Source organism: Hyperolius riggenbachi, chromosome 2 (assembly GCF_040937935.1).
Source record: "Hyperolius riggenbachi isolate aHypRig1 chromosome 2, aHypRig1.pri, whole genome shotgun sequence".
Lineage (NCBI taxonomy): Eukaryota > Metazoa > Chordata > Amphibia > Anura > Hyperoliidae > Hyperolius > Hyperolius riggenbachi.
Window position 1 is genome coordinate 283,993,122 of NC_090647.1, and position 26,061 is coordinate 284,019,182.

Genomic DNA, 26,061 nt, shown 5'->3' on the forward strand with positions numbered 1-26,061 from the left:
CCCGCGAAGCCAGTTTCTGTGGCCCGCGCGGTGTCTGCCTGCGGAGGGGGAAAGGATCGGGTGGTATTGCGTTGTATCAGCACTCGGCGGGACGCGCATACACCAGCGTGTGCTCGTATTCAGCCCCGGGTAGCGCTGGGATAGTCAGAAAGCCTCACTCATTGGTTACTGCAGGAACCTTCCTCCAATAGGAATTAGCCTAATTCCTATTGGAGGAAGGCTCCTGCAGTAACCAATGAGCGAGGCTTTCTAACTATCCCAGCGCTACCTGGGGCTGAATACGAGCGCACGCTGGTGTATGCGCGTCCCGCCGAGTGCCATACTACGCAATACCACCCGATCCTCTCCCCCTCCGCAGGACACTGCGGGCAGACACCGGGGCACACGCTGTGCCAGCCTCCTCAGCCCCAAACACAGAGCTGCCAGCCTCCTCAGCCCCAAACACAGAGCTGCCAGCCTCCTCAGCCCCAAACACAGAGCTGCCAGCCTCCTCAGCCCCAAACACAGAGCTGCCAGCCTCCTCAGCCCCAAACACAGAGCTGCCAGCCTCCTCAGCCCCAAACACAGAGCTGCCAGCCTCCTCAGCCCCAAACACAGAGCTGCCAGCCTCCTCAGCCCCAAACACAGAGCTGCCAGCCTCCTCAGCCCCAAACACAGAGCTGCCAGCCTCCTCAGCCCCAAACACAGAGCTGCCAGCCTCCTCAGCCCCAAACACAGAGCTGCCAGCCTCCTCAGCCCCAAACACAGAGCTGCCAGCCTCCTCAGCCCCAAACACAGAGCTGCCAGCCTCCTCAGCCCCAAACACAGAGCTGCCAGCCTCCTCAGCCCCAAACACAGAGCTGCCAGCCTCCTCAGCCCCAAACACAGAGCTGCCAGCCTCCTCAGCCCCAAACACAGAGCTGCCAGCCTCCTCAGCCCCAAACACAGAGCTGCCAGCCTCCTCAGCCCCAAACACAGAGCTGCCAGCCTCCTCAGCCCCAAACACAGAGCTGCCAGCCTCCTCAGCCCCAAACACAGAGCTGCCAGCCTCCTCAGCCCCAAACACAGAGCTGCCAGCCTCCTCAGCCCCAAACACAGAGCTGCCAGCCTCCTCAGCCCCAAACACAGAGCTGCCAGCCTCCTCAGCCCCAAACACAGAGCTGCCAGCCTCCTCAGCCCCAAACACAGAGCTGCCAGCCTCCTCAGCCCCAAACACAGAGCTGCCAGCCTCCTCAGCCCCAAACACAGAGCTGCCAGCCTCCTCAGCCCCAAACACAGAGCTGCCAGCCTCCTCAGCCCCAAACACAGAGCTGCCAGCCTCCTCAGCCCCAAACACAGAGCTGCCAGCCTCCTCAGCCCCAAACACAGAGCTGCCAGCCTCCTCAGCCCCAAACACAGAGCTGCCAGCCTCCTCAGCCCCAAACACGGAGCTGCCAGCCTCCTCAGCCCCAAACACGGAGCTGCCAGCCTCCTCAGCCCCAAACACGGAGCTGCCAGCCTCCTCAGCCCCAAACACGGAGCTGCCAGCCTCCTCAGCCCCAAACACGGAGCTGCCAGCCTCCTCAGCCCCAAACACGGAGCTGCCAGCCTCCTCAGCCCCAAACACGGAGCTGCCAGCCTCCTCAGCCCCAAACACGGAGCTGCCAGCCTCCTCAGCCCCAAACACGGAGCTGCCAGCCTCCTCAGCCCCAAACACGGAGCTGCCAGCCTCCTCAGCCAGCACACTACAGGCCACTCTGATACCATTGCTGCATTAATCTGCCCTGTGCATACACCCAGGTACCGTACTGGACTCTGATACCATTGCTGCATTAATCTGCCGCAAACTTCTCATTAAGAAAATGTGCATCAAATGGTGAGTACAACAATTCTTGTCGTTTTCTTCCCATTTCCAACACCATGTTAACTGTTACTAGAAAAACGTTAAAAGTTTTTTACATCGAAATTTTGTATGCATGTGTTCCGGCCCTCGAGATTTTTCTTGATTTGAAGTTCGGCCCTCGGGCCAAAAAAGGTTGAGCACCACTGTCCTAAGAGATTCGGGGCACTTTTGGGCACTTCAGCCAAAAATGGGTGGAGTCAAATTTACATGAACTTATCAGCGGTCTGAGTAGGCCTGCCCAGCAAAATGTTGGATGAAGCCCCCTCTCCATTAATACAAAACAATGCAGCATATCACATACATAGGCAGTGTCACGTAACTAGGCAGTTACCTGGCCTCTGTGCTGGCTGGTCTGGCTTTTTGCTGGGAGGGCTGGCCTGATGCCAGGTTGTCTGGCAGTCCCCCCATAGCATTCCCTGACCTTCTAGTGGACCCTTTCTCATGCTCCCACAGATCTCCTTTTGAGGCACCACAACTCCCAGCATGCCCCATAGAAGAACCACAGCTCCCTGCATGCCCCAATAAAGGCATCACAGCATCTAGCATCGCATCATATCATAGTACCCAAAATGCCCACATGGAGGCACCATAGCACCCAGCATACCCTGTGTGCTTTGGTGTGTTGGGTACTATGGTGCCTCTATATAGGGTGTGTACAGTGCCATGCTGGGTGCTGTGATGCCTTTACTCTTCCTGGGGGACACCCCAGAATAGATCAGGGACATATGCCACTGATCTTTGGGGCTAGCAACGCCCCTGGGAGTAACAATGAAAAAATAGGGTAGGGTTTGCTTACCCACATATAAAGATCTAGGACTGTGTAAGCAGGATAAATACTTAATTTTATTGCACAAAAGACAACACATTTTGTGAGCTGTAATGCCACTTTCTCAAGTCAATTGCGTGCCTAATAACAGTAAAGGATTAGTTTAGAGGGCCTCTATAGAGCTGAACTAATCTTTTACTGTTATCAGGCATGTTATTGACCTCAGGAGATGTGTTGTCTTTTCTGCAATAAAGTAAAGTATTTATCCTACTTACCTGGCCTAGATCTTCATATGTGTGTAAGCAAACCTTAAGGTAGCCATACACTGGTCGATGTGCCAATAGATCGACCAGCTGACAGATCCCTATCTGATCGAATCTGATCAGAGAGGGATCGTATGGCTGCCTTTACTGCAAACAGATTGTGAATCGATTTCAGCCTGAAACCGATTCACCATCTGCTGAGCTGCTCCTGCCGCCTGTCCCCCCCCCCCCCCCCCCGTATACATTACCTGACGCTGGCTCCCGGGCATCTTCTCCGCATTGCACGGCTCTGTTCCGGATCCATTACGGCGTTTCCTGTGTTACTCCGTGACCAGGAAGTTCAAATAGAGCGCCCTCTATTTGAACTTCCTGGTCACGGAGTAACACAGGAAGCGCCGGGATGGATGGAGCCGGAACAGAGCCGTGCAGCACGGAGAAGACGCCCGGGAGCCAGCCTCAGGTAATGTACACCTGATTGGATCGGCCGCCGCTAGCGACGCGCACTTTACCCACGGGTGATCGAGGGTAATTTCCCGCACGGCGCGATCAACGGACCGATCCGATTCCGGGAGGGAATCGGATCGGCGGCTGCGTTTACCGCGAACGATTGGCAGCAGATTCGATCCCAGGATCGAATCTGCTGTCGAAACGGCCGGGAATCGAGCCAGTGTATGGCCACCTTTACCCTGTTTTTTTTTCTCTTATTTGATTCATTGTTACTCATCCTTCACACATTGGGCGCCTCTCCTCACCCTTTACAAGTATCTGTCTAACCTCTTGGAGGGTGGAGACACTCAATTAAAAGCAAATTTAAAAGCTATTGTGAAGCGACCTAACAAAAAATAGTTAGATACCTATGGAGAGGAAAGGCTTTGGAGCCTTCTCGGTCCTTTCTCTATGTCCTCAGTCCACTGCTGTACACTGCTTTTGGGACTCCTCAGAAGGCTTTGGAAGCACTCGTGTCTCCGGCTGCTTCTGAAGATGGTGCATCAATACTGCACGTGTGTGAGCAGAACTCCTACCTGTGCAGTACAGATCTGTTCATCTTCAGAAGTACTCAGGGACACTAGTACTTCTGCAAATACTTCATGATGACTACCAAAGGCGTATTTGGGCTTGGAGAGAGGATTGGCATGTACCTGAGATGAAGGGGCATAAAAGATGTATACATACCTGGGTCTTCCTCGTCCTCTGCACAGATCGCTCCCTTGTCGCGGTCTAAAGCCTTCTAGATCGTCCAGTATCAGTCCCATTCCCCCCGGCCAGTCGACGCATGTGCTCTTCCCCTTGTTCCCGTGGCTGGTAGCGTTCTGCGCCATAGTACTGCGCAGGTGCAGAACGCTCCCTCCACAGTACGCCCGACTGGCTGGGGAGAACGGGACTGATACCGGATGATCCAGAAGACTTTAGACCGCGGCGAGGGAGCGATCTGTGCGAAGGAGAGACTGGAGGAAGCCCCAGGTATGTATAAATCCTTTATGCTCCTTCGTCTCAGGTCACTTTAAGCATGAACCCATGTTATTCATGGTGTGCATTCATTTAAAAGTGTAGACATGAGATTTTCATTAAGTTCGCATTTCTTACTTTTTGCTGTGGCATTCAAAGAAATGTCAGGGCTTGCAAGAAAATTACAATTGTCACAAAAAAAATGTTGTACCTAACAGGCCCTCCTGAACAGTTTGAGGAATGGTTAACTCACTGGGATTCAGAGGAACGGAAAGCTGAAATATCAGAACTTCTAGTCTCCAGCCCATCCATCCGTGCACTGTACACCAAAATGGTAGGTGTAGCTTGTAATTATAGGTACTGTACTATGTGGCAAATGTTATTGTATACCATGCACCGTTCTAGTCATGCAGCAGATGATACAGAAAAGTGTGTGTGTGTGTGTGTGTGTTTGTTTGTTTGTTTGTTTGTGTTTTGCAGAAGACATTATTGCATCCTTCACGATGTTTTAGATGGGATCTTTTTGGAATTGTGACTGTGGGTTGCAAAGAGTTGAATGAACCATTTAATCTGAAATAAATCTTCAGTCCTGAAAAGTGGCCAGCACTAACCTCTTGTCTAAGCCTGCTACTAACCTTTTCACTAGTCCCAACATTACTATTCCTTATACTGTTCTTATACTGACCTTATCAGACCATTATGTTTGGTGCATAGAATGACCCCAAAAATGATGGCCATTTTTACAAAGTATATTTACGCACCTATATGAATAGGCAACTCTATTATATAGACATGTTTTAATTACTTTATCATTGCTTATGACACCCAAGTGCTATATACAAAGTTATACATATCTTTTTTTTGGGAAGGGGGGGGGGGGGGGGGGGGCAACGTAGATTTTCTTTTGATGCTTTTTTCCCTCCAGTAATTTTATTTATTAATTTTAAAGGAAACAAATACACAGTTTCTCAGATTTCACACAATATTGATTTAAAATTAAAAGTTTGCCTGGGTAGCCACCTTCTGTAAGGCCTTGTTCACATCTAAAATTGCAATAGCTGATGCCAGCGTTTTGCGATTTTGTGCGTAATTATTTTTAGATATCACAAAAGAGATGAGGATTCCGGAACTCAGAAACCGTATTCTTTTATTCAAGCACGGTACAAACGGTACTATTTTTAACACCTACCGTCGCTTACCTGCACATTGCGATTTTTTTGTAAAGCACTTTTTTAAGTGCTTTTGCAGGGTGATTTGTTTTTTCAGGAAGTAAACTCTTTGACCCGGAAAATAATAAATACAATGTATTTATTCTTAAAAGCGCTGGGGAAATAGATATACAAAGCGCTTTTTTAACCATTTTGCGATTTCCCTATACCTTCCATTGAGGCAAATCGCCCCAAAAATAGTACAGGCAGCACTTTGGTGAGCGGATCGTACAGCTCAGATGTGAACATTCTCACAGGGAATCATTGCACAAGCACTGTTTTTTTTTTTTCTTTTTTCAAAATCACCGGCGCTTAAAAAATCCCAAAAACACCCTTAGTGTGAACAAGCCCTAACCCTGCCCACTTTCGATACCGCACCCTCTCTTTAATAAAGCAACTAATTACACCCTCTATAAACCTTTTTTATTCTCCCTTTATACCTTTGGAAACATTTTTACACCACATATAACATATGTGATATCGTATATAGCATAAATGGCTGTCTCTGATTTTATCATGTTTCACAGGTTCCTGCTGCTGTTTCTCACTCTGAATTCTGGCAACGATATTTCTACAAAGTACACCAACTGGAACAGGTAGGCGCGACTGTGTAAGAACATGGCAAAAAAAAACATTTACTTTTCTTAAGTAATCACTAATCACAATGTCCTGTTGTTATGTATTATTACTGTTGTTATAATGGGACTTAAAGGGAAGGTTCAGGGTGGCTGTTAAAAAAATAAAAATGCCCATCCACTTACCTGGGGCTTCCTCCAGCCCGTGGCAGCCAGGACGTGCCCTCGGCGCCGCTCCGCAGGCTCCCGGTCCCCTCCGGTGGCCGACCCGACCTGGCCAGGCCGGCTGCCAGGTCGGGCTCTTCTGCGTTTCAAAATGCGCCTCACGGGGGCGCACTGACGTCATCGGACGTCCTCCGGGCTGAACTGTGCAGGCAGACAAAGTGTGTCACAAAGTTAAAAAAGTAAATACTTACCTAAGAAGAGGAAAGGCTTTGGCAGTTCTTTTCCGTTAGCCGGGCACATCCACTAGGTGGCGATAAAACTCCACAAGAGTTACATCTTTCCCTACTATCCATGGCGGCCTGGAGGGGGAATAGTAATTAACGCTACCTGGTGGTTGCGCCCGGCTAACAGAATAGTACCGCTTTGGCTTCTTATGCCATTCTCTGGTCTCCTGCCACTGAGTGCGGACCCCAGAAGAATTCATACGAGGGCTGGATGGTAATTACACTACACCTGCGTGAGACCGACCGCGTCTGCACAACTTGCTTTGTACTACTGCGCAGGTGCAGCTGTGCTTGCATGGGTGCAGCACGGTCATGCTTGTGCCAAAAGAGGAATGCAACCCCCATGTCTGGGAACCTTGCTGCATTGTGGGAAATAGCTGTTCTACACTGCAGCTGCCTTCCTCCGCCACTAGACCGTTCCCACTCCTCAGTTCCTTATGGACTCCGCACTTCCTGTTGTGGTTCCCTGGCACGTGTGCTGCACATCATGCATGACCACAGTGCACATGTGCTGCTGCAGTCACACATGACAAGACTGGGAACTGTATAGGGGCTGTGGCAGGCTGCTGCAATGTACATCGGAGCATACAGAAGATGATTGCATGTACAGTGGCTGGAGCGAGGCAGAGAGGACTGCGGTGGCAGGATAGGTAAATGCTCCCTGCGCACTCTGCACTTCTTTTTATTGTATTTTTGGATTATAAGACACATCCACTTTTCCTCCCAAGTTTTGGGGAAGAAAAAGTGTGCCTTCTATTCAGAACAATACGGTAATTACTCCCTCTATAACCCTTTTATCCCCCCCCCCCCCCCCCCTTTTTACCTTTAGAAATGTTTTTTACTATTATTGCAGTACTAGGAGAAAAAAAAAAAACAACGCAGAAAAATATACTTTTACCTTTTATTTCAAAATCGAATATTGTCATCATACATTGTAGGAGCAACACTATTTGAGTTTTATGATAAATGTTAATTTGTGGTTTCATTGTAATAAACTCGTGCAGGGTCGGACTGGGACCCTTGGGGCCCACCAGAGAAATTTCAATCTGGGGCCCACACATCCCATAATTGTGGAAAAAAAAGAGCGTGACTATGCATCGGAAGATGGGCGTGGTCATGATGTATCATGGACAGTGCCAAATGTACATGAACTTAGCAGCATTATAATTCAGAGACACTGCTACCCAGCAAAACTTTGCATGGAGTCCCCCTCCTTTAAAGAGAATCTGTATTGTTAAAATCGCACAAAAGTAAACATACCAGTGCGTTAGGGGACATCTCCTATTACCCTCTGTCACAATTTCGCCGCTCCCCGCCGCATTAAAAGTGGTCAAAAACAGTTTTAAAAAGTTTGTTTATAAACAAACAAACAAAATGGCCACCAAAACAGGAAGTAGGTTGATGTACAGTATGTCCACACATAGAAAATACATCCATACACAAGCAGGCTGTATACAGCCTTCCTTTTGAATCTCAAGAGATCATTTGTGTGTTTCTTTCCCCCTGCATCTCTCATGCACTGAAGTTTCATGCTGCTCTTTTCTTCCTGCAAACAGCTTTGCCCTTGTCTGAATTTCCTCAGTATGTGAAAGCCCAGCCAGCTCAGAGGACGATTTATCCAGCTTGTAAAAGATAAGAGAGAAGAGAGAAGCTGCCCTAATCTAAATAATACACAGGCAGTGTGCATAGAGGGGCCTGGAAGGGGGAGTTCATAGCAGAACCACAACACTGAAGAACTTGGCAGCCTTCCAGACACAGGGCGACAAGTCTGACACGGGAAAGATACATTGATTTATTACAGAGACTGTGATAGCAGAAAGTGCTGCAGTAAGCCAGAACACATTAGAATAGCTTTTGGAACTTGTAGGATGATAAAAAACAGGATGCAATTTTTGTTACGGAGTCTCTTTAATATAAAGTAATGTCTTAGTTACCGTAAATATGACCATGGGATAGATTGTGAGCTCCTCTGAGGACAGTCAGTGACATGACTATGTACTCTGTAAAGAGCTGCAGAAGATGTCAATGCTATATAAATACATAATAATATTGTAAGACATTAGACTATGACTAGATAATGAACTCCTCCGAAGACAGTCAGTAACATGACCATGTACTTCGTAAAGTGCTGCTTAAGATGACAGTATATAAATACATTCTACTGTATATAAATACATATTAGATTATGATTATGGTAGGATTAGATTGTGAGCTTCTCTGAGGACAATTAGTGGCATTACTATGTAGTGTAATGTGCTTCAGAATGTCATTGCTATATAAATACATAATAATAACAATAATAATAATAATGTAAGACATTAGACTATGACCATGGTAGGATTAGATTATGACCTCCTCTGTGGACTGTCGGTGACATGACTATGCTCTCTGTTAAGCGCTGTAGAAGATGACAGCGCAATATAAATAAATAGCAATTATTATTATATGGTAGGATTAGATTGTGAGCTCCTCTGAGGACAGTCAGTGACATGACTATGTACTCTGTAAAGTGCTGCAGAAGATGTCAGTGCTATATAAATGCATAATAATAATATGGTAGGACATTTTACTAGGACTATGGTAGGATTAGGTTGTGAGCTCCTCTGAGGACAGACAGTGACATGACTATGTACTCTGTAAAGTGCTACAGAAGATGTAAGTGCTATATTAACACATAATAAACTATGACTATGGTAGGATTTGTTCAGATCAATGAAATTGATCCATTCTTTGAAACAATTCCATCATTTCTGATCAAATTGGATATAGGCTTTCCTTCCATAAGTGGACCAGGACAATCAGTCATCCAGATAATAGTATTAATAGCCATTTTATGGTAGCCATACGTCTAGTGATGATGGGCAGATTCGACTAAAAGACAAATCTCTCTCTGATCTAATCTGATTAGAGAGAGATCTGTCAGCTGCCCATACACTGCAGGCCAATTCCTGATCAACTTCAGCATGAAATCTCTTGGAAATCGGCCAAGCCAGCTGCATCCTCCACCTGTCGCTGTGTGTATGAATGTGTTTGTGTGTAATGTATAAACGTGCTGTAATATGCATTTACAGTGGGTTGCAAAAGTATTCGGCCCCCCTTGAAGTTTTCCACACTTTGTCATATTACTGCCACAAACATGCATCAATTTTATTGGAATTCCACATGAAAGACCAATACAAAGTGGTGTACATGTGAGAAGTGGATCGAAAATCATACATCATTCCAAACATTTTTTACAAGTCAATAACTGCAAAGTGGTATGTGCGTAATTATTCGGCCCCCTGAGTCAATACTTTGTAGAACCACCTTTTGCTGCAATTACAGCTGCCAGTCTTTTAGGGTATGTCTCTACCAACTTTGCACATCTAGAGACTGAAATCCTTGCCCATTCTTCTTTGCAAACCAGCTCCAGTCAGATTAGATGGACAGCGTTTGTGAACAGCAGTTTTCAGATCTTGCCACAGATGCTCGATTGGATTTAGATCTGGACTTTGACTGGGCCATTCTAACACATGGATATGTTTTGTTTTAAACCATTCCATTGTTGCCCTGGCTTTATGTTTAGGGTCATTGTCCTGCTGGAAGGTGAACCTCCGCCCCAGTCTCAAGTCTTTTGCAGTCTCCAAGAGGTTTACTTCCAAGTTTGCCCTGTATTTGGCTCCATCGATCTTCCCATCAACTCTGACCAGCTTCCCTGTCCCTGCTGAAGAGAAGCACCCCCAGAGCATGATGCTGCCACCACCATATTTGACAGTGGGGATGGTGTGTTCAGGGTGATGTGCAGTGTTAGTTTTCTGCCACACATAGGCCTCAATTCACTAAGCTTTATCAAACACCTTACCGAACGGTTGATAATTTACCCCATGGGTAAAATCTCATTTTGAATTCACTAAGGTGTTATATATTTATCGAATGTTTTATCGATAAAATGTTCAATAAATCTATAATACCTTAGTGAATTCAAAATGAGATTTTACCCATGAGGTAAATTATCAAACGTTCGGTAAAGTGTTTGATAAAGCTTAGTGAATTGAGGCCATAGCGTTTTGCATTTTGGCCAAAAAGTTCCATTTTGGTCTCATCTGACCAGAGCACCTTCTTCCACATGGTTGCTGTGTCCCTACATGGCCTGTGGCAAACTGCAAACGGGACTTCTTATGCTTTCTGTTAACAATGCCTTTCTGCTTGCCACTCTTCCATAAAGGCCAACTTTGTACAGTGCATGACTAATAGTTGTCCCATGGATAGAGTCTCCCACCTGAGCTGTAGATCTCTGCAGCTCGTCCAGAGTCACCAGGGGCCTCTTGACTGCATTTCTAATCAGCGCTCTCCTTGTTCGGCCTGTGAGTTTAGGTGGATGGCCTTGTCTTGGTAGGTTTACAGTTGTGCCATACTCCTTCCATTTCTGAATGATCGCTTGAACAGTGCTCTGTGGGACGTTCAAGGCTTTGGAAATCTTTTTGTAGCCTAAGCCTGCTTTAAATTTCTCAATAACTTGATCCCTCACCTGTCTTGTATGTTCTTTGGACTTCACGTGTTGTTTCTCCCAATATTTTCTTAGACAACCTCTGAGGCCCTCACAGAGCAGCTGTATTTGTACTGACATTAGATTACACACAGGTGCACTCTATTTAGTCATTAGCACTCATCAGGCAATGTCTATAGGCAACTGACTGCACTCAGGTCAAAGGGGGCCAAATAATTATGCACACACCACTTTGCAGTTATTTATTTGTAAAAAATGTTTGGAATCATGTATGATTTTCGTTCCACTTCTCATGTGTACACCACTTTGTGTTGGTCTTTCATGTGGAATTCCAATAAAATTGATTCATGTTTGTGGCAGTAATATGACAAAATGTAGAAAACTTCAAGGGGGCCGAATACTTTTGCAACCCACTGTATACATTAGCTGTCCTGTGTCGCGGTGGTTGTCCACCTTCCACCTCTCTTTAATTATCGGTATAAACGCTGCTGGCATAGCACGTGTGTGACGTCACATGCCAGTGTGCTGTGTGCCAGCAGCGTGTATGCAGATAATTGAAGAGAGGTGGAAGATGGACGGCCACCGCGACACAGGACAGCTATTGTATGAATGCACATTACAGCATGTTTATACATTACATACAGAAACGCATTGTGGGAACAGCATCTGGGGTTTCGTTGCGTTTGACACTTATCCCGATATTGCACGCCATTACCGCTGTGCACCCGATCTAGCAAGTCAGCCCTACATCTTGCAGCGCGTCCAATCAACTAATATGACCAACTTCAGCCGAAGTTGTTCGCCTTGTCTGTCGGGCATGCACTTTGCGGCACCGATTTTCATCCGATTCTGATAATCAAATCGAATAGTCGTTCGGCCACCAAGTTGCCTGATGTATGACCACCTTTACGAGTGACGCAATTATAGGATGCTTTTGGAGAGGAAGATATTTGAGAGAAGGAAATATAGAGAGGCAGGGAGTAAAAAGATTAGAGACTGGAAGTGGGGGGTGGGGAAGAGGAGGTAAAGGAGAGATCTTGCAAGAGAAGGGAGGAATGTAGAGTAACAGGGGGAATGAGAGATGGGAGAGAAAAGAAGGGGGGAATGGATGTTAGTGGCATAGGAGACAGCATTTTCACAGCCCTGAAACAGTGCCTGCAGTCTCCTGGACACTCACTCCAGATGGGGTACTTGTATCATATACAGGAGGCAGCAGCATTAGAGAAACGGACACAAGAAGCAGGAACAGGCAGCGTGTGCAGGAATTGGGCAGAATCTCTGCATGTGCTGCTGGGCACACACTTCTCCCCCCTTCCCCCGAATAGCTAGCTACCTGCTTGCTGAATCAGACAGCCTCATCTTTGATTTTCCCGGGTCCTCTTTCCACTGCTCAGCCCCGCCCCTCAGTGTCACAGAGGAGAGAAGTAAAGAGGCGCTCTCCTCTGTGGGTGCTTGCAGCAAAGACTGGAGAACAGCTGCTTCCCTCCCTGGCCTCCGCTGAGCTCCATTACATGTAAATATCACGCTGGGCTGGAGCCTTTGAACTTTGCTGCCCCAGCCCAGCATCACATGGGGGGCGGAGCTACCCTGACACAGCCCAGCCTGAGCCTGCAGCAGCCTCTCAGCCAGGGGAGTAACTATAGCTCCTGCTGCACCTGCAACTGCAGTTGGGTCCAGAGCTCATGGGGGGCCCGTCTATGCCAGCTGCCTACTAGTCTAGTATGACTAGTTCCTGGCTGCTAGCAGCGGCGAGGGTGGATGGCAGGAGAAGCCGGAAAGTGTGATTGGTGACTGTGGCGTCAGAGCTGAAGTCCTGACATGTTTGAATTCCTGCTGGCAGCATGTACGGTTGAGTGCAGGAAAGATTATGGGTGGGCTCTGGACTCAGCATCAGCTGCATATATTGTATTCTTCGGCAGCTGGCAGAGAGAGAGAAGCCCCGGAGAGCTGAGTGCAGCGAGTATGAAAATGACTGATCAGCGCTGATCACTCAGCTCACCTCTGACCTTTCTCTTGGCCATGTCTTCTGCGCTGCTGCTGTTGTATGCTCCACACTTTTTACCCAGGAAACAGGTAATTAACCACTTAAGGACCGCAGTCTTTTCACCCCTTAAGGACCAGAGCCTTTTTTCCATTCAGACCACTGCAGCTTTATTGGTTTATTGCTCAGTCATACAAGCTACCATCTAAATGAATTTTACCTCCTTTTCTTGTCACTAATACAGCTTTCTTTTGGTGCTATTTGATTGCTGCTGCGATTTTTACTTTTTATTATATTCATCAAAAAAGACATGAATTTTGGCAAAAAAATGATTTTTTTTAACTTTCTGTGCTGACATTTTTCAAATAAAGTAAAATTTCTGTATACATGCAGCGCGAAAAATGTGGACAAACATGCTTTTGATAAAAAAAAAAAACCCATTCAGTGTATATTTATTGGTTTGGGTAAAAGTTATAGCGTTTACAAACTATGGTGCAAAAATTGAATTTTCCCATTTTGAAGCATCTCTCTCATTTCTGAGCACCTGTCAGGTTTCATGAGGTGCTAGAATTCCAGGATAGTATAAATACCCCCCAAATGACCCCATTTTGGAAAGAAGACACCCTAAAGTATTCACTAAGAGGCATGGTGAGTTCATAGAAGATTTTATCTTTTGTCACAAGTTAGCGGAAAATGACACTTTGTGACAAAAAATAAAAATAAAAAAAGGTTTCCATTTCTGCTAACTGGTGACAAAAAAAAAATGAAATCTGCCACGGACTCACCATGCCCCTCTCTGAATACCTTGAAGTGTCTAGGTTCCAAAATGGGGTCATTTGTGGGGTGTGTTTACTGTCCTGGCATTTTGGGGGGTGCTAAATTGTAAGCACCCCTGTAAAGCCTAAAGGTGCACATAGGACTTTGGGCCACTTAGCGCACCTAGGCTGCAAAAGAAATGTCACACATGTGGTATCGCCTTACTCAGGAGAAATAGTATAATGTGTTTTGGGGTGTATTTTTACACATACCCATGATGGGTGGGAGAAATATCTCTGTAAATGAGATTTCTTTTGATTTTTTTACACACAATTGTCCATTTACAGAGATATTTCTCCCACCCAGCATGGGTATGTGTAAAAATACACCCCAAAACACATTATACTACTTCTCCTGAGTACGGCGATACCACATGTGACACTTTTTGCACCCTAACTGCGCTAAGGGGCCCAAAGTCCTATGAGTACCTTTAGGATTTCACAGGTCATTTAGAGGCATTTATTTTCTAGACTACTCCTCACGGTTTAGGGCCCCTAAAATGCCAGGACAGTATAGGAACCCTACAAGTGACCACATTTTAGAAAGAAGACACCCCAAGGTATTCCGTTAGTAGTATGGGGAGTTCATAGAAGATTTCATTTTTTTTTCACAAGTTAGCGGAAATTGATTTTTATTGTTTTTTTCACAAAGTGTCATTTTCCACTAACTTGTGACAAAAAATAAAATCTTCTATGAATTCCCCATACACCTAATTGAATACCTTGGGGTGTCTTCTTTCTAAAATGGGGTCACTTGTGGGGTTCCTATAATGCCCTGGCATTTTAGGGGCCCTAAACCGTGAGGAGTAGTCTAGAAACCAAATGCCTCAAAATGACCTGTGAGATTCTAAAGGTACTCATAGGACGTTGGGCCTCTTAGCGCACCCAGGTTGCAAAAAAGTGCCACACATGTGGTATCGCCGTACTCAGGAGAAGTAGTATAATGTGTTTTGGGGTGTATTTTTACACATACCCATGCTGGGTGGGAGAAATATCTCTGTAAATTAAAATGTTTTGATTTTTTTACACACAATTGTCCCTTTACAGAGATATTTCTCCCACCCAGCATGGGTATGTGTAAAAATACACCCCAAAAAACATTATACTACTTCTCCTGAGTACGGCGATATCACATGTGTGACACTTTTTTGCAGCCTAGGTGCGCTAAGGGGCCCAACGTCCTATTCACAGGTCATTTTGAGGCATTTGGTTTCTAGACTACTCCTCACGGTTTAGGGCCCCTAAAATGCCAGGGCAGTATAGAAACCCCACAAGTGACCTCATTTTAGAAAGAAGACACCCCAAGGTATTCCGTTAGGTGTATGGTGAGTTCATAGAAGATTTTATTTTTTGTCACAAGTTAGTGGAAAATGACACTTTGTGAAAAAAAAACAATACAAATCAATTTCCGCTAACTTTTGACAAAAAATAAAATCTTCTATGAACTCGTCATACACCTAACGGAATACCTTGGGGTGTCTTCTTTCTAAAATGGGGTCACTTGTGGGGTTCCTATACTGCCCTGGCATTTTAGGGGCCCAAAACCACGAGGAGTAGTCTGGAAACCTAATGCCTCAAAATGACTGTTCAGGGGTATAAGCATCTGCAAATTTTGATGACAGGTGGTCTATGAGGGGCCGAATTTTGTGGAACCGGTCATAAGCAGGGTGGCTTCTTAGATGACAGGTTGTATTGGCACTGAAGTGCAGGAATGTTCTCAAATCGTGACCTGGACATGGCAATTAAGTCGTACCAGCAGTAATCAGAAAAAAAATTTCTGTCACTGCGGTGGGGCGGGTGAGGGTTTGGCCGGGTGATCAGAAGCCCGCAGGGGGCATATTAGGGCCTGATCTGATGGGTAGCAGTGACAGGGGGTGACGGGGTGGTTGATAGGTGATCAGTAGGTGATTACAGAGGAGAATATATGCAAGCAATGCACTGGCGAGTTGATCAGAGGGGGTCTGGGGGGCTAATTGAGGGTGTGGGCGGGTGATTGGGTGCCCGCAAGGGGCAGATTAGTGTCTGATCTGATGGGTAGCAGTGACAGTTGGTGACGGGGTGATTGATGGGTGATCAGTGGATGATTAGAGGGGAGAACAGATGTAAACAATGCACTTTCGGAGGTGATCTGAGGGTGGGTCTGCACGCAATCTGAGGGTGTGGGTGGGTGATCAGGTGCCCACAAAAGGCAGGTTAGGGTCTGATCTGATGGGTGGCAGTGACAAGTGGTGACAGGGGGTGATTGATGGGTGATTGACAGGTGATCAGTGGGTGATTATAGGGAAGAATAGATGTATACAGTACACAGGGGGGAGGGTCTAGGGAGGATCTGAGGGTGTGGGGGGGGGGGGTGTTCAGGAACCTCCAGGGGGCAGTTTAGGACCTAATCTAAAAAATAGCGTTGAGATAGTGACAGGGAGTGATTAATGGGTGATTAGGGGGGTGATTGGGTGCAAACAGGTGTCTGAGGGGTGGGCAGGGGGGGGTCTGATGGGTGCAGTGGGCGATCAGGGGGCAGGATCAGTGTGCTTGGGTACTTACTAGGAGGGCTGCAACCTGCCCTGGTGGTCCCTCAATCACTGGGACCACCAGGGCAGGAGGCAGCCTGTATAATACGCTTTGTATACATTACAAAGTGTATTATCCGCTTTACATGCGGCAGATCGGGGGTTAACAACCCGCCGCCGCTGCTAATTGGCTGGAGGGTTGACGTCGCGGGCGGGCACATCCAGCGTGCGATCCCCGGCCAGCTAGTCCGCAACGAGCCGCCGACGATCGGCGTATTGCGGTCATTGCGGGCTCCACTTTGCCGCCGCCCCCCCTAGGTAGGGGCGGTCAGCAAGTGGTTAAAATCACAATCCAGTAAAATATATATATAGAGAGAGAGAGAGAGAGAGAGATAGAGATCTATATATATATAGAGATCTATATATATATATCGATCTATATATATATAGATAGATAGATAGATAGATAGATAGATAGATAGATAGATAGATAGATAGATAGATAGATAGATAGATAGATCTATATATAGATATATATATATATCTATATATAGGTGGTTGGGGGGAGATCTGGATATAAAAAGATTTTTATTTACACTAAAATCGCACAGCCTGTCACGGCTGCAGGCTGTGCGTCTCTCCCTGTCACACAAGATCCACAGTGACAGGGAGAGGGAGGCGGAACGGCAACTATGTTGCCTTTCGGAGGGTGATCGCTGTGATTGGCTCACAGCGATCACACGGCAGGGAGCCAATCCGTGACGGCTCCTGCCGATACCCGGAAGCCTTAGCTGTCATAAGACAGCTAAGTGCAGCCGGTTCGGTGCGCGCGATCGCGGCGGGGAGCGGCGGCGCCGGTGATAGAGATCTACGCCCTGCCAGCCAGGAGCCCATCAAAACAGGGCGTAGATCTCTATCACTGCGGCCCGCAAATGGTTAAACCATCCAAAGTGGTTGCCCTCTCTCCTCCCCCACCAGCAGCAAAGGGAATCTATTTAAAGTTTACTCTCGGTGTAGTTGTGCTTATTTTGATGGATTCCTGCAACTTGCTTGTGAGTTCTTTCTCTCCCCTTTCACAAAGCTGATGACTGTCTGCATGTTTTTCTCATTTATGTGCATCTCTCACATGTCTCTCCCTTTACATGTCTCTTTATGTTTTTGTGTGCCTTTCTCACTCTCCTTGTGTTTCTCTATTAGTTTGGTACATTCCCATGCATGTGTCCCCTTTTCTGTCACTCTTACTACTAGGGTTGAGTGTTCGAATTTGGGACAGCATTCCAAATGCTTAGAATCTGAATCTTTACATATTTGGATGGAGGTGGGGGGGATTTAATTCACCCTTTATGCTGCCTGTGCCCGCTGTGCTCCACGATTCTTCCTCCATCCCAGCCAAAAGGAGGAAGTGACAGAGAGCTGGAACGCAATTTTGAGCGCAGCGGGCAGCAATAAGGCTGAGTTCACAACCCCTGCTGCGGTAATGTAATGATTCATATTCTGATCCAGAGCATTTGTAATGCTGTTCCAAATTTGAACACTTATCCTTATTCGCCACTCACAATGTCACTGTCTCTCCCTCTCTGTCAGCTCCTGTCCCTTTTGTGGCTTTCTATTCCTCTATGTATCACTACCCCACCTCTGTCAATCCATCCATCCCTCTCCTCCATCAAGTGGCTGTTTTTAGTCTTGCACACACACTACATGAAACGCAGCTGAGGTGGTTGGTAACGTTGCCGATATTTTACTACAGCTAACCCTAACTCTCACAGAGAACTCTCTCTGCTCTGATACCTAACCCCAGCCCTACACCCAACCCTCCCTCCTCCCCAAGCTGATGACTAACCCCGCTAAATTTTGGTCGCCTTCATTGGTTATAGTTAAAAATTTCAAGTGTAGCAGGTACCGAAATTTCCATTTACAATATTACTATGGGTGGCTATGGTGGCGGTCAAATTTCCTGCTTTCAGAGGGGGCCCCATCCAAAAGTTTTGCAGGGGGCCCCAGAGATTCCTAGTTACGCCCCTGTTGTCAGCGTGACTGACCCAAACGCTGAGAGGAGAATCTTTGTGCTGCAGGCAGGGATTTGTTCACCCCAGAGGTGGAGGGGGGGCCCACCGGAGATGTGGAGGCAGGGCCTCCCGAGCAAATCATCGGTTCTTTGGTGGGTCAGTACGAGCCTAAACTCATGTTTTATTCCTGTTGCATCCCCTGTATTACACTGCGATTACATACCCCCATTCTATGGGCCTCTAGTGGTCCCCCCCCCCCCCCCACCCCATACCCCCTTACTCTGGTGGTCTAAAGGTCTTTCCCACTCCAGTTATAGCTTCCACTGGTAGTCTACTTGCACCCCCCTCCACCACCACCTTTCCCCTTTTATTGCTTTCCCATGTCCATGCAGAGATCAGCAGGTGGTAAGTGTCTTCTCACTTCTCCCCTTTTATTCAGTGGTCGCAGTGGGTTGTACTAAAGCCAGCTTCTGGTATAGCCTGTACGGAGTCCTGGCTTGATGACATCAAGCCAATTCCTGCTACATGCTAGTGCAGAAGGCTGGCTGCAGTACATGTCATGGGAGAGCATCAATCACTGCAGGAGAGGGTACTTGCCAGCATTGCTTCCTGCTGCTGATCTCTGGCAAAGGGGAAGGGGAGGGGACATCAGACACCAGGGTGGGATACCCTTGTTAGTCCCATACATGTCCTGTAGGGTGATGAGCACAGGCGTGTGGTAGTACAGATACTGTGGTCATTGCACTACAGGCTAATATTTACCACCTTCTGTCGAAACTAGTGGCAGAAGGTAAGTAAACTATAGTTCCGCAACAGATTGTTAAATAGAATCTGTATTGTTAAAATCGCTCAAAAGTAAACATACCAGTGCGTTAGGGGACATCTCCTATTACCCTCTGTCACAATTTCGCCGCTCCTCGCCGCATTAAAAGTGGTTAAAAACAGTTTTAAAAAGTTTGTTTGTAAACAAACAAAATGGCCACCAAAACAGGAAGTAGGTTGATGAATAGTATGTCCACACATAGAAAATACATCCATACATAAGCAGGCTGTATACAGCATTCCTTTTGAATCTCAAGAGATCATTTGTGTGTTTCTTTCCCCCATGCACTGAAGTTTCAGGCTGCTCTTTTCTTCCTGCAAACAGCTTTGTCCTTGTTGTAATTCCTCAGTATGTGAAAGCCCAGCCAGCTCAGAGGAGGATTTATCCAGCTGATTAGAGCAGCTTCTCTCTTCTCTCTTATCTAAATAACACACAGGCAGTGTGCATAGAGGGGCCAGAAAGGGTGAGTTCATAGCAGAACCACAACACTGAAGAACTTGGCAGCCTTCCAGACACAGGCCGACAAGTCTGACAGGGGAAAGATACATTGATTTATTACAGAGACTGTCATAGTAGAAATTGCTGCAGTTAGCCAGAACACATTAGAATAGCTTTTGGAACATGTAGGATGATAAAAAACAGGATGCAATTTTTGTTACGGAGTCTCTTTAAAGAAAAGGTCTGAGTCTACATTTCTCATTGCCTGTATGTAACTTGTAAAAATTGGACACTGCAGTGTGTTTTATTTTTTATTCCAGGAAGAAGCTAGGAGGGATGCTCTGAAGCAGAGAGCGGAGCAGAGTGTACATTCCGAGGAGCCAATGTGGGAGGAGGAAGAAGGTGAGCACATGCTTTTACACCTAGCCCATCCTCTTATGTCAGGGCTTCCAGAATGTACGGCTGAATCGGAGACAAAACTCTAAGTTGACCATACATCAGATGTTTTGGCTGAACAACCATCCAATTTGATTATTATAACTGGAATTGGATGAAAATTGGTGCCGCCAAGTGCATGCCCGATTGACAATGCAACCAGTTTTTGCTTTATTACCCACTCTGTTTCTAAAGATTGCGTGCTACACCTTATGGACCAGAGCAACACTAACACCACCACCACCTTCAGGAACGCAGATGTGGCCATAGTTACAGAGACCGCCAAAGCCTCAACCTGCATTGCAGCGGCCCGTCCCCAGCTTTGCAGCCAACGATTAGGCCACGGCTGCAGAGTTGGTAGTGGCCCACAGCAACGCAGATAGGCGTTGGCCAGAGCCTTTGGCGGACACTTTGAAAAATAAAAACACCTGGGCCTAACTCAGAGGGGGAGGCAGCGTGATCCCCATCCTGGAGGGACGATGCAAGGACAGGTAAGTATTTAACCCTGTGACAACCTCCCCCACTTCCAATCCTCCATCATTTAGACAGAATCTAATCTTAGCCCACGTCACCTTAGGGTCTACTTGATGGGCGGAGATTGCCTTTGAAAATCTTCCCTGCCAGTGCCCTAGCGTGGTCTGACGTAGGCAGTGATTGCCGAAACACGTCATCACGCTAGAGGCACATCTTTTACCGGGATACGCCCCCACCCCCATGCAAGCGGACTTTCCTGTCCATAGGAAGCCTGGCGGTTTACGCCTGCATTAGTAGATGGAAGACGGCTCCTGTGATATGCATGTATTGGTTTTAATCCTGTAAGTAGGAACTTTTTTGCGCTATTAAAACACTATCTGGGAACACGCTATGGAGCGCTCTTTTTCGTTTTAGATTCTGTACACATCCCTCATTGAAGAGCAGCTCAAGTGACATGTGCTAGAAAGTTTATTTTGGTGGATTTGCCTTGCATTGTAGGAGCGTGTGACAATATTGCTTGTTGTGATTTACATCATTTAGACAGAGCCTGTCATGAGTATGGGGGAAGGGGGGGGGGGGGGGCGCACCTATAGCTGGCCAACCTGTACTGGGGCACATACTGCACTTAACCTTCTGGGCGGTATGCCCGACACTGTGTCAGGCATACCACTTTCAGCTTGTTTTTTCTTACCTGACACAGTGTCAGCTATACCGCTCAGGAGGGTAAAGCAAATGTAAACTAAGGGCTGGTTCACATTGGGGCGATTCTTTTGCGCTTTGCTGATCGCCGCTGCTACAATGTATCCCTATGGATACATTCACACTGCAGCGGTTGCGATCTCCATTCATTGCAAACGCGCTGCATGAAGCATTTTGAGGGTGATTATGCTGTGATTCTCGTTCTATTAAATGGGAATCACAAGCGCAAAGCACGCAAGAATCGCGAGGCTTTTTGTTGAAATCACAATTGTGAGCCGAACGCAGTCGTGGGCTCCTGGCGCTCCGAGTGCCGAGTGTGAACTAGCTCTAAGGATAAACTCCTGAGATCATCGATTCAGGGCCCATTCACACTAGAAGTGCTTTTCTGAGCGTTTTGTGATTGATTAGCGGTTTTTAAAATTGCTCCCATTCACTTTCATTAAAATCATGGTAAAAATACGCAATCGAGAAATCGTAGCAATTTTTCTGTGATTTTTTTTTTTACTGTGATTTTAATGAAAGTAAATGGGAGCGATTTTAAAGCCTGCCTCAATGTGATGCACCATGATTGACTGGTGCATGGATGGGGGTGTGCTCTTGCTAATGTTCTGTGTATAGGCCCTATGCAATGTGCCATGATTGGTTGGCGCATGCTTTTGGGCATGGTTGTGATGCCGCTTTTTTCCCTTATGCGGTTCCCCATCAGGTCTACTGGTGAAGTGCGTGCAGAGATTAATAAGAGCTTTAATTATTACGTGGTGCCTACCCCTTACGGACTTCTCTAATGATTACTTGATGGCATGATCATATCATCTGACCACTCCATCATCCCTCCACCTCCCTGCATAGCAATAGAACGTTGTCAGCTGTACAGCTAACTCCGCGACTATGTAGCCCAGCGATGTTGCTCGCGAGATCGTGTCCTGATCTGTTACAGGCAACATCAGTTAGCCTGTGTGTACCCTTGTATGCGAATGAATTTATACAGATATGAGTTGCTGAAATCAATGCTTTATTCCTCAATTTTCCTAGCCTCCACTCAATTTTTTTCCTATTTGTTCGATTTAAAAACTGACCCATGTACAGCCACATTCAGATTTGGGTGGCAAATCAGTATTGGCCATAATGAGGCTGTCAAGACTGAGGTGGTGTTAAGGATAAAAGAATAAGCATAGGTAATGGGGATGGGTATGAAGGGTTTATAAAGTTTTAAAGTACCCTTACATTTTTTATAAATTACACCTAGAATTTAAAATGTACTCAGAATGAAGGCTGTCAAAGGTCACATCATCTGATCTGATATCTGATATCAAATGGTGCATAGTGATAGGCCAAGCATACATATATTGTTATTTTATCTGATCTATATATGGCTAGCTTATCAAAGCTTTTCTTTCCTACTTTGTTTCTCTAGAGGAATTTATTGGATCAGGATCACCACGTGGTATTGGCAGCATTGAGGAGACATTTAGGATATCTTTACCCGCCATTCCAGTCCTTAATGTGGAAAGCAGTTCTGAGGAGCCAAATGTTCAGTGTAAAGAACCTGTTTGTGTCACTAGTCCCTCAGAAAGCAGTGAAAGCATCTCCCCTATTACTCAGATTGACAACCCAGCATACCATGGACCTAAATCTCCAACTGAACCATCTCCCAGCCCAACTGCAGGAACTGATGCATTGCAGGAAGATAAACCAGACGGGTCTTTGAGCCAAGTCTCTGAGGAACAGCCAGTGGCCAAACTAAATACACAAAGCTCTGTTCGAAAAGATGAACAGCCCTCTGATTTACGGGTGTTCGAACTCAATAGTGACAGTGGCAAATCTACACCTTCTAACAATGGTCAGAAAGGTGGGTAGCAAAAGCAGTTTGTCAATTATATTATTTAAAGAGACACTGAAGCGAAAAAAAAAGTTATGATATAATGAATTGGTTGTGTAATACGGATAATTACTACAATTTTAGTAGCAAAGAAAGTATTCTAATATTTTTAGTTTCAGTTATATAGTGTTTTTTTATTACATTGCATCATTCTCTAATATTTGCAGTTTAGACACTTCTCAGCAGTCTAAATGGGTTCAAAAGTTCACTAGCCTTCTCTGTAAAATCTTCCCTGCAGAGGGAAAAAAAAGCTACATTGTCTTTTAAAACTTATCTTAAGTGTCTGGCAGAAATCTCTGTGACTTTGTCGTGGAGCTGAATGGCTAATTTGCATAGATGACAACTGGAGTTTCTTAGCTCTTACTTTACTGGAAACAATATTAGACTTATGTCTCTGCTGCTAATGTTTTTTTTTTTCTTAGCTGTACTACACATACAAATCATTATAGCATAATTTTTTTTTCGCTTCGGTGTCTCTTTTTAAGTCCCTGACATGATTATTTTAAGTAATTTTTGGAGTTTTATTTAGCTACTAGGTGTATTTCAAAAACATTTGCTTTTCTACTTGCAGGTTCCAGTACAGATGTTAGCGAGGACTGGGAAAAGGACTTTGACATGACAGAAGAGGAAGTACAACTAGCTTTGTCTCGTGTAGAGGTGACTGGAGAGGTGGGTATTTCTAGTCTTCTTGTCGTTGTCAACATAGAATCTAGCTTTATTTTGTATTCGGTGGCAGTTTGGCACACAAAAGGTTTCCTTAACCACCTGAGCGGTCTGGACGAGCTCAGCTCGTCCAACACCGCCGGAGGCTGCCGCTCAGGCCCTGCTGGGCCGATTTTCATCAAATAAAAAGCAGCACACGCAGCCGGCACTTTGCCAGCCGCGTGTGCTGCCTGATCGCCGCCGCTCTGCGGCGATCCGCCGCGAGCAGCGGCGAAAGATGGTCCCCCCAGCCGCCTGAGCCCAGCGTAGCCGGAACAAAAAGTTCCGGCCAGCGCTAAGGGCTGGATCGGAGGCGGCTGACGTCAGGACGTCGGCTGACGTCGATGACGTCACTCCGCTCGTCGCTATGGCGACGATGTAAGCAAAACAAGGAAGGCCGCTCATTGCGGCCTTCCTTGTTTATTCTGGGCGCCGGAGGCGATCGGAAGAACGCCTCCGGAGCGCCCTCTAGTGGGCTTTCATGCAGCCAACTTTCAGTTGGCTGCATGAAATAGTTTTTTTTTTTATTTAAAAAAAACCCTCCCGCAGCCACCCTGGCGATTTAATCAGAACGCCAGGGTGGTTAAAGAGAACCCGAGGCGGGGTTCTAGGAATGAAATCCCAATACAGAGGCTGGGTCTGCCTAAAGAGCCCAGCCTCTGTTGCTATTTAGCTTCCCCCTAAGCCCCCCCTGCGCTCAGCGAGACCCCATAATTCACAGCCGTGCTGTGCGGTTGTGTTTATCTTTGTAACGTCAGTCTCCGCTCTCCCCCGCCTCCTGCAGAGCTCCAGTCCCTGCCCGCGTGCCTTCCCTCCAATCAGCGAGGAGGGAAGGGACATAGGCGGGGACCGGAGCGATGCAGGAGGCGGGGGAGAGCGGAGACTGGCATTACAAAGATTAACTCTAGGTTCTTCTTGCCACTTTGGCTCTGATTTCACCCCCTGCACTGCATCCTAGAAGTTCTCATGCCAATCTAAAATCCTGTGGCCACACCACCCACTGGTAGACTAGTATGAGGGAGGTTAGTAGCTATAACAGTAGCCCACCCATCTGCTTCCAGTTGGGGTGAAAGAAAGGTGTGATTGGCATGTAATAACAGCTGCAGTGCAGTCTTCCTGAAGGTAAACCGCAGATTCACAGCACACACTTTATTGTGCCAGTTTCCACAGGATAATCCAACAATTGTTTCGGGTCCGCACAGGGTCCCCCTTTATCAAGGCATGTGGTTACCACATGCCTTGATAAAGGGGACCCTGTGCGGCCCCAAAAACAATTGTTGGATTATCCTGTGGAAACTGGCACAATAAAATGCGTGCTGTGAATCTGCGGTGTGCTGGTAATATCTGCGAACTGTATCTGACTGTGGCACTGCCTATGCCACTTTACCAAGCACCCCAAAACAAAAGACGGTGTGCCAACTTCACTTTGTGAGTTTTGCTTCCTACTTCCTGGAGGTAAAGACCTGCCTGGAAGCTCCAATGTCATATCATCGCTGGGTCTGCAAAGGAGGGGGAGAGTGTTCCTCAGCGCTTGGAATAAGGGCTGGGGCAAAAACAAAAGTAGTGTGTAGACTTAAACATAATTACTTTGTGATTTTATTTACAAAGTTATAATAACAGTTGAACTTGCTACAGATTTGTCAAACTAAGCTTTAAAAATAAAATGTGTCAAATGTTCTATCCTCAATTAGGGAAGACTGTGAAATAGAAAAAAAAAATCTATTCAGAAGTTTTGCAGTAACATCTCAAAAACAGCACTTCCTTACATCTTTAGCAGCTCAAAAAGTACTTGTACAGCATGTGACTTGGGGACCAACAGCCCCTTCTGAGAAATGTAACCAATATCTTCCTAGATAGATCACTTGGCAACAACAGCAGTGTGCAGATCCGTGATTAGTTTTAGGTAGAGTTAGGAGTAAGCTACAACATACCAGGATTTTACTACTCTATATCTGAGAAATGCATTTGCTTTATGTTCTTGATAACATGGCTACTGGGAAAGGGAGCATATTCTCATTGGGAACACAGACAGTAGTAAAAATCTCACAGGTGTATCCCATTTTGTAGAGATTTTGTTTCAAATCTTGATCTCCATGACTGTCCAAATATGAGATATAGGTTAAACATGACAGAGGTTGTAACCATTGCCCAGTCTGTTCATAACAGAACAAGCTGATTACACTTCCACTATAAATAAACAGCCATTAATCTAGTCCAGTACAAAGAGGTAGATGGAAGTCCAAGAGAG

At 46.2% G+C, this 26,061-nt stretch overlaps 1 protein-coding gene across 1 annotated transcript in view; it reads left to right on the top strand.

Moving 5' to 3' along the window:
• Positions 1–26,061, top strand: part of BSDC1 (BSD domain containing 1) — a 46,855-nt gene that overhangs the window by 16,375 nt on the left and 4,419 nt on the right. Inside the window, exons 6-10 of the mRNA XM_068268869.1 lie at positions 4,555–4,670; positions 6,072–6,140; positions 19,945–20,026; positions 22,647–23,081; positions 23,683–23,780. Coding sequence (XP_068124970.1) covers positions 4,555–4,670; positions 6,072–6,140; positions 19,945–20,026; positions 22,647–23,081; positions 23,683–23,780 — 800 coding nt within the window. The remainder of the gene's footprint in view (positions 1–4,554; positions 4,671–6,071; positions 6,141–19,944; positions 20,027–22,646; positions 23,082–23,682; positions 23,781–26,061) is intronic.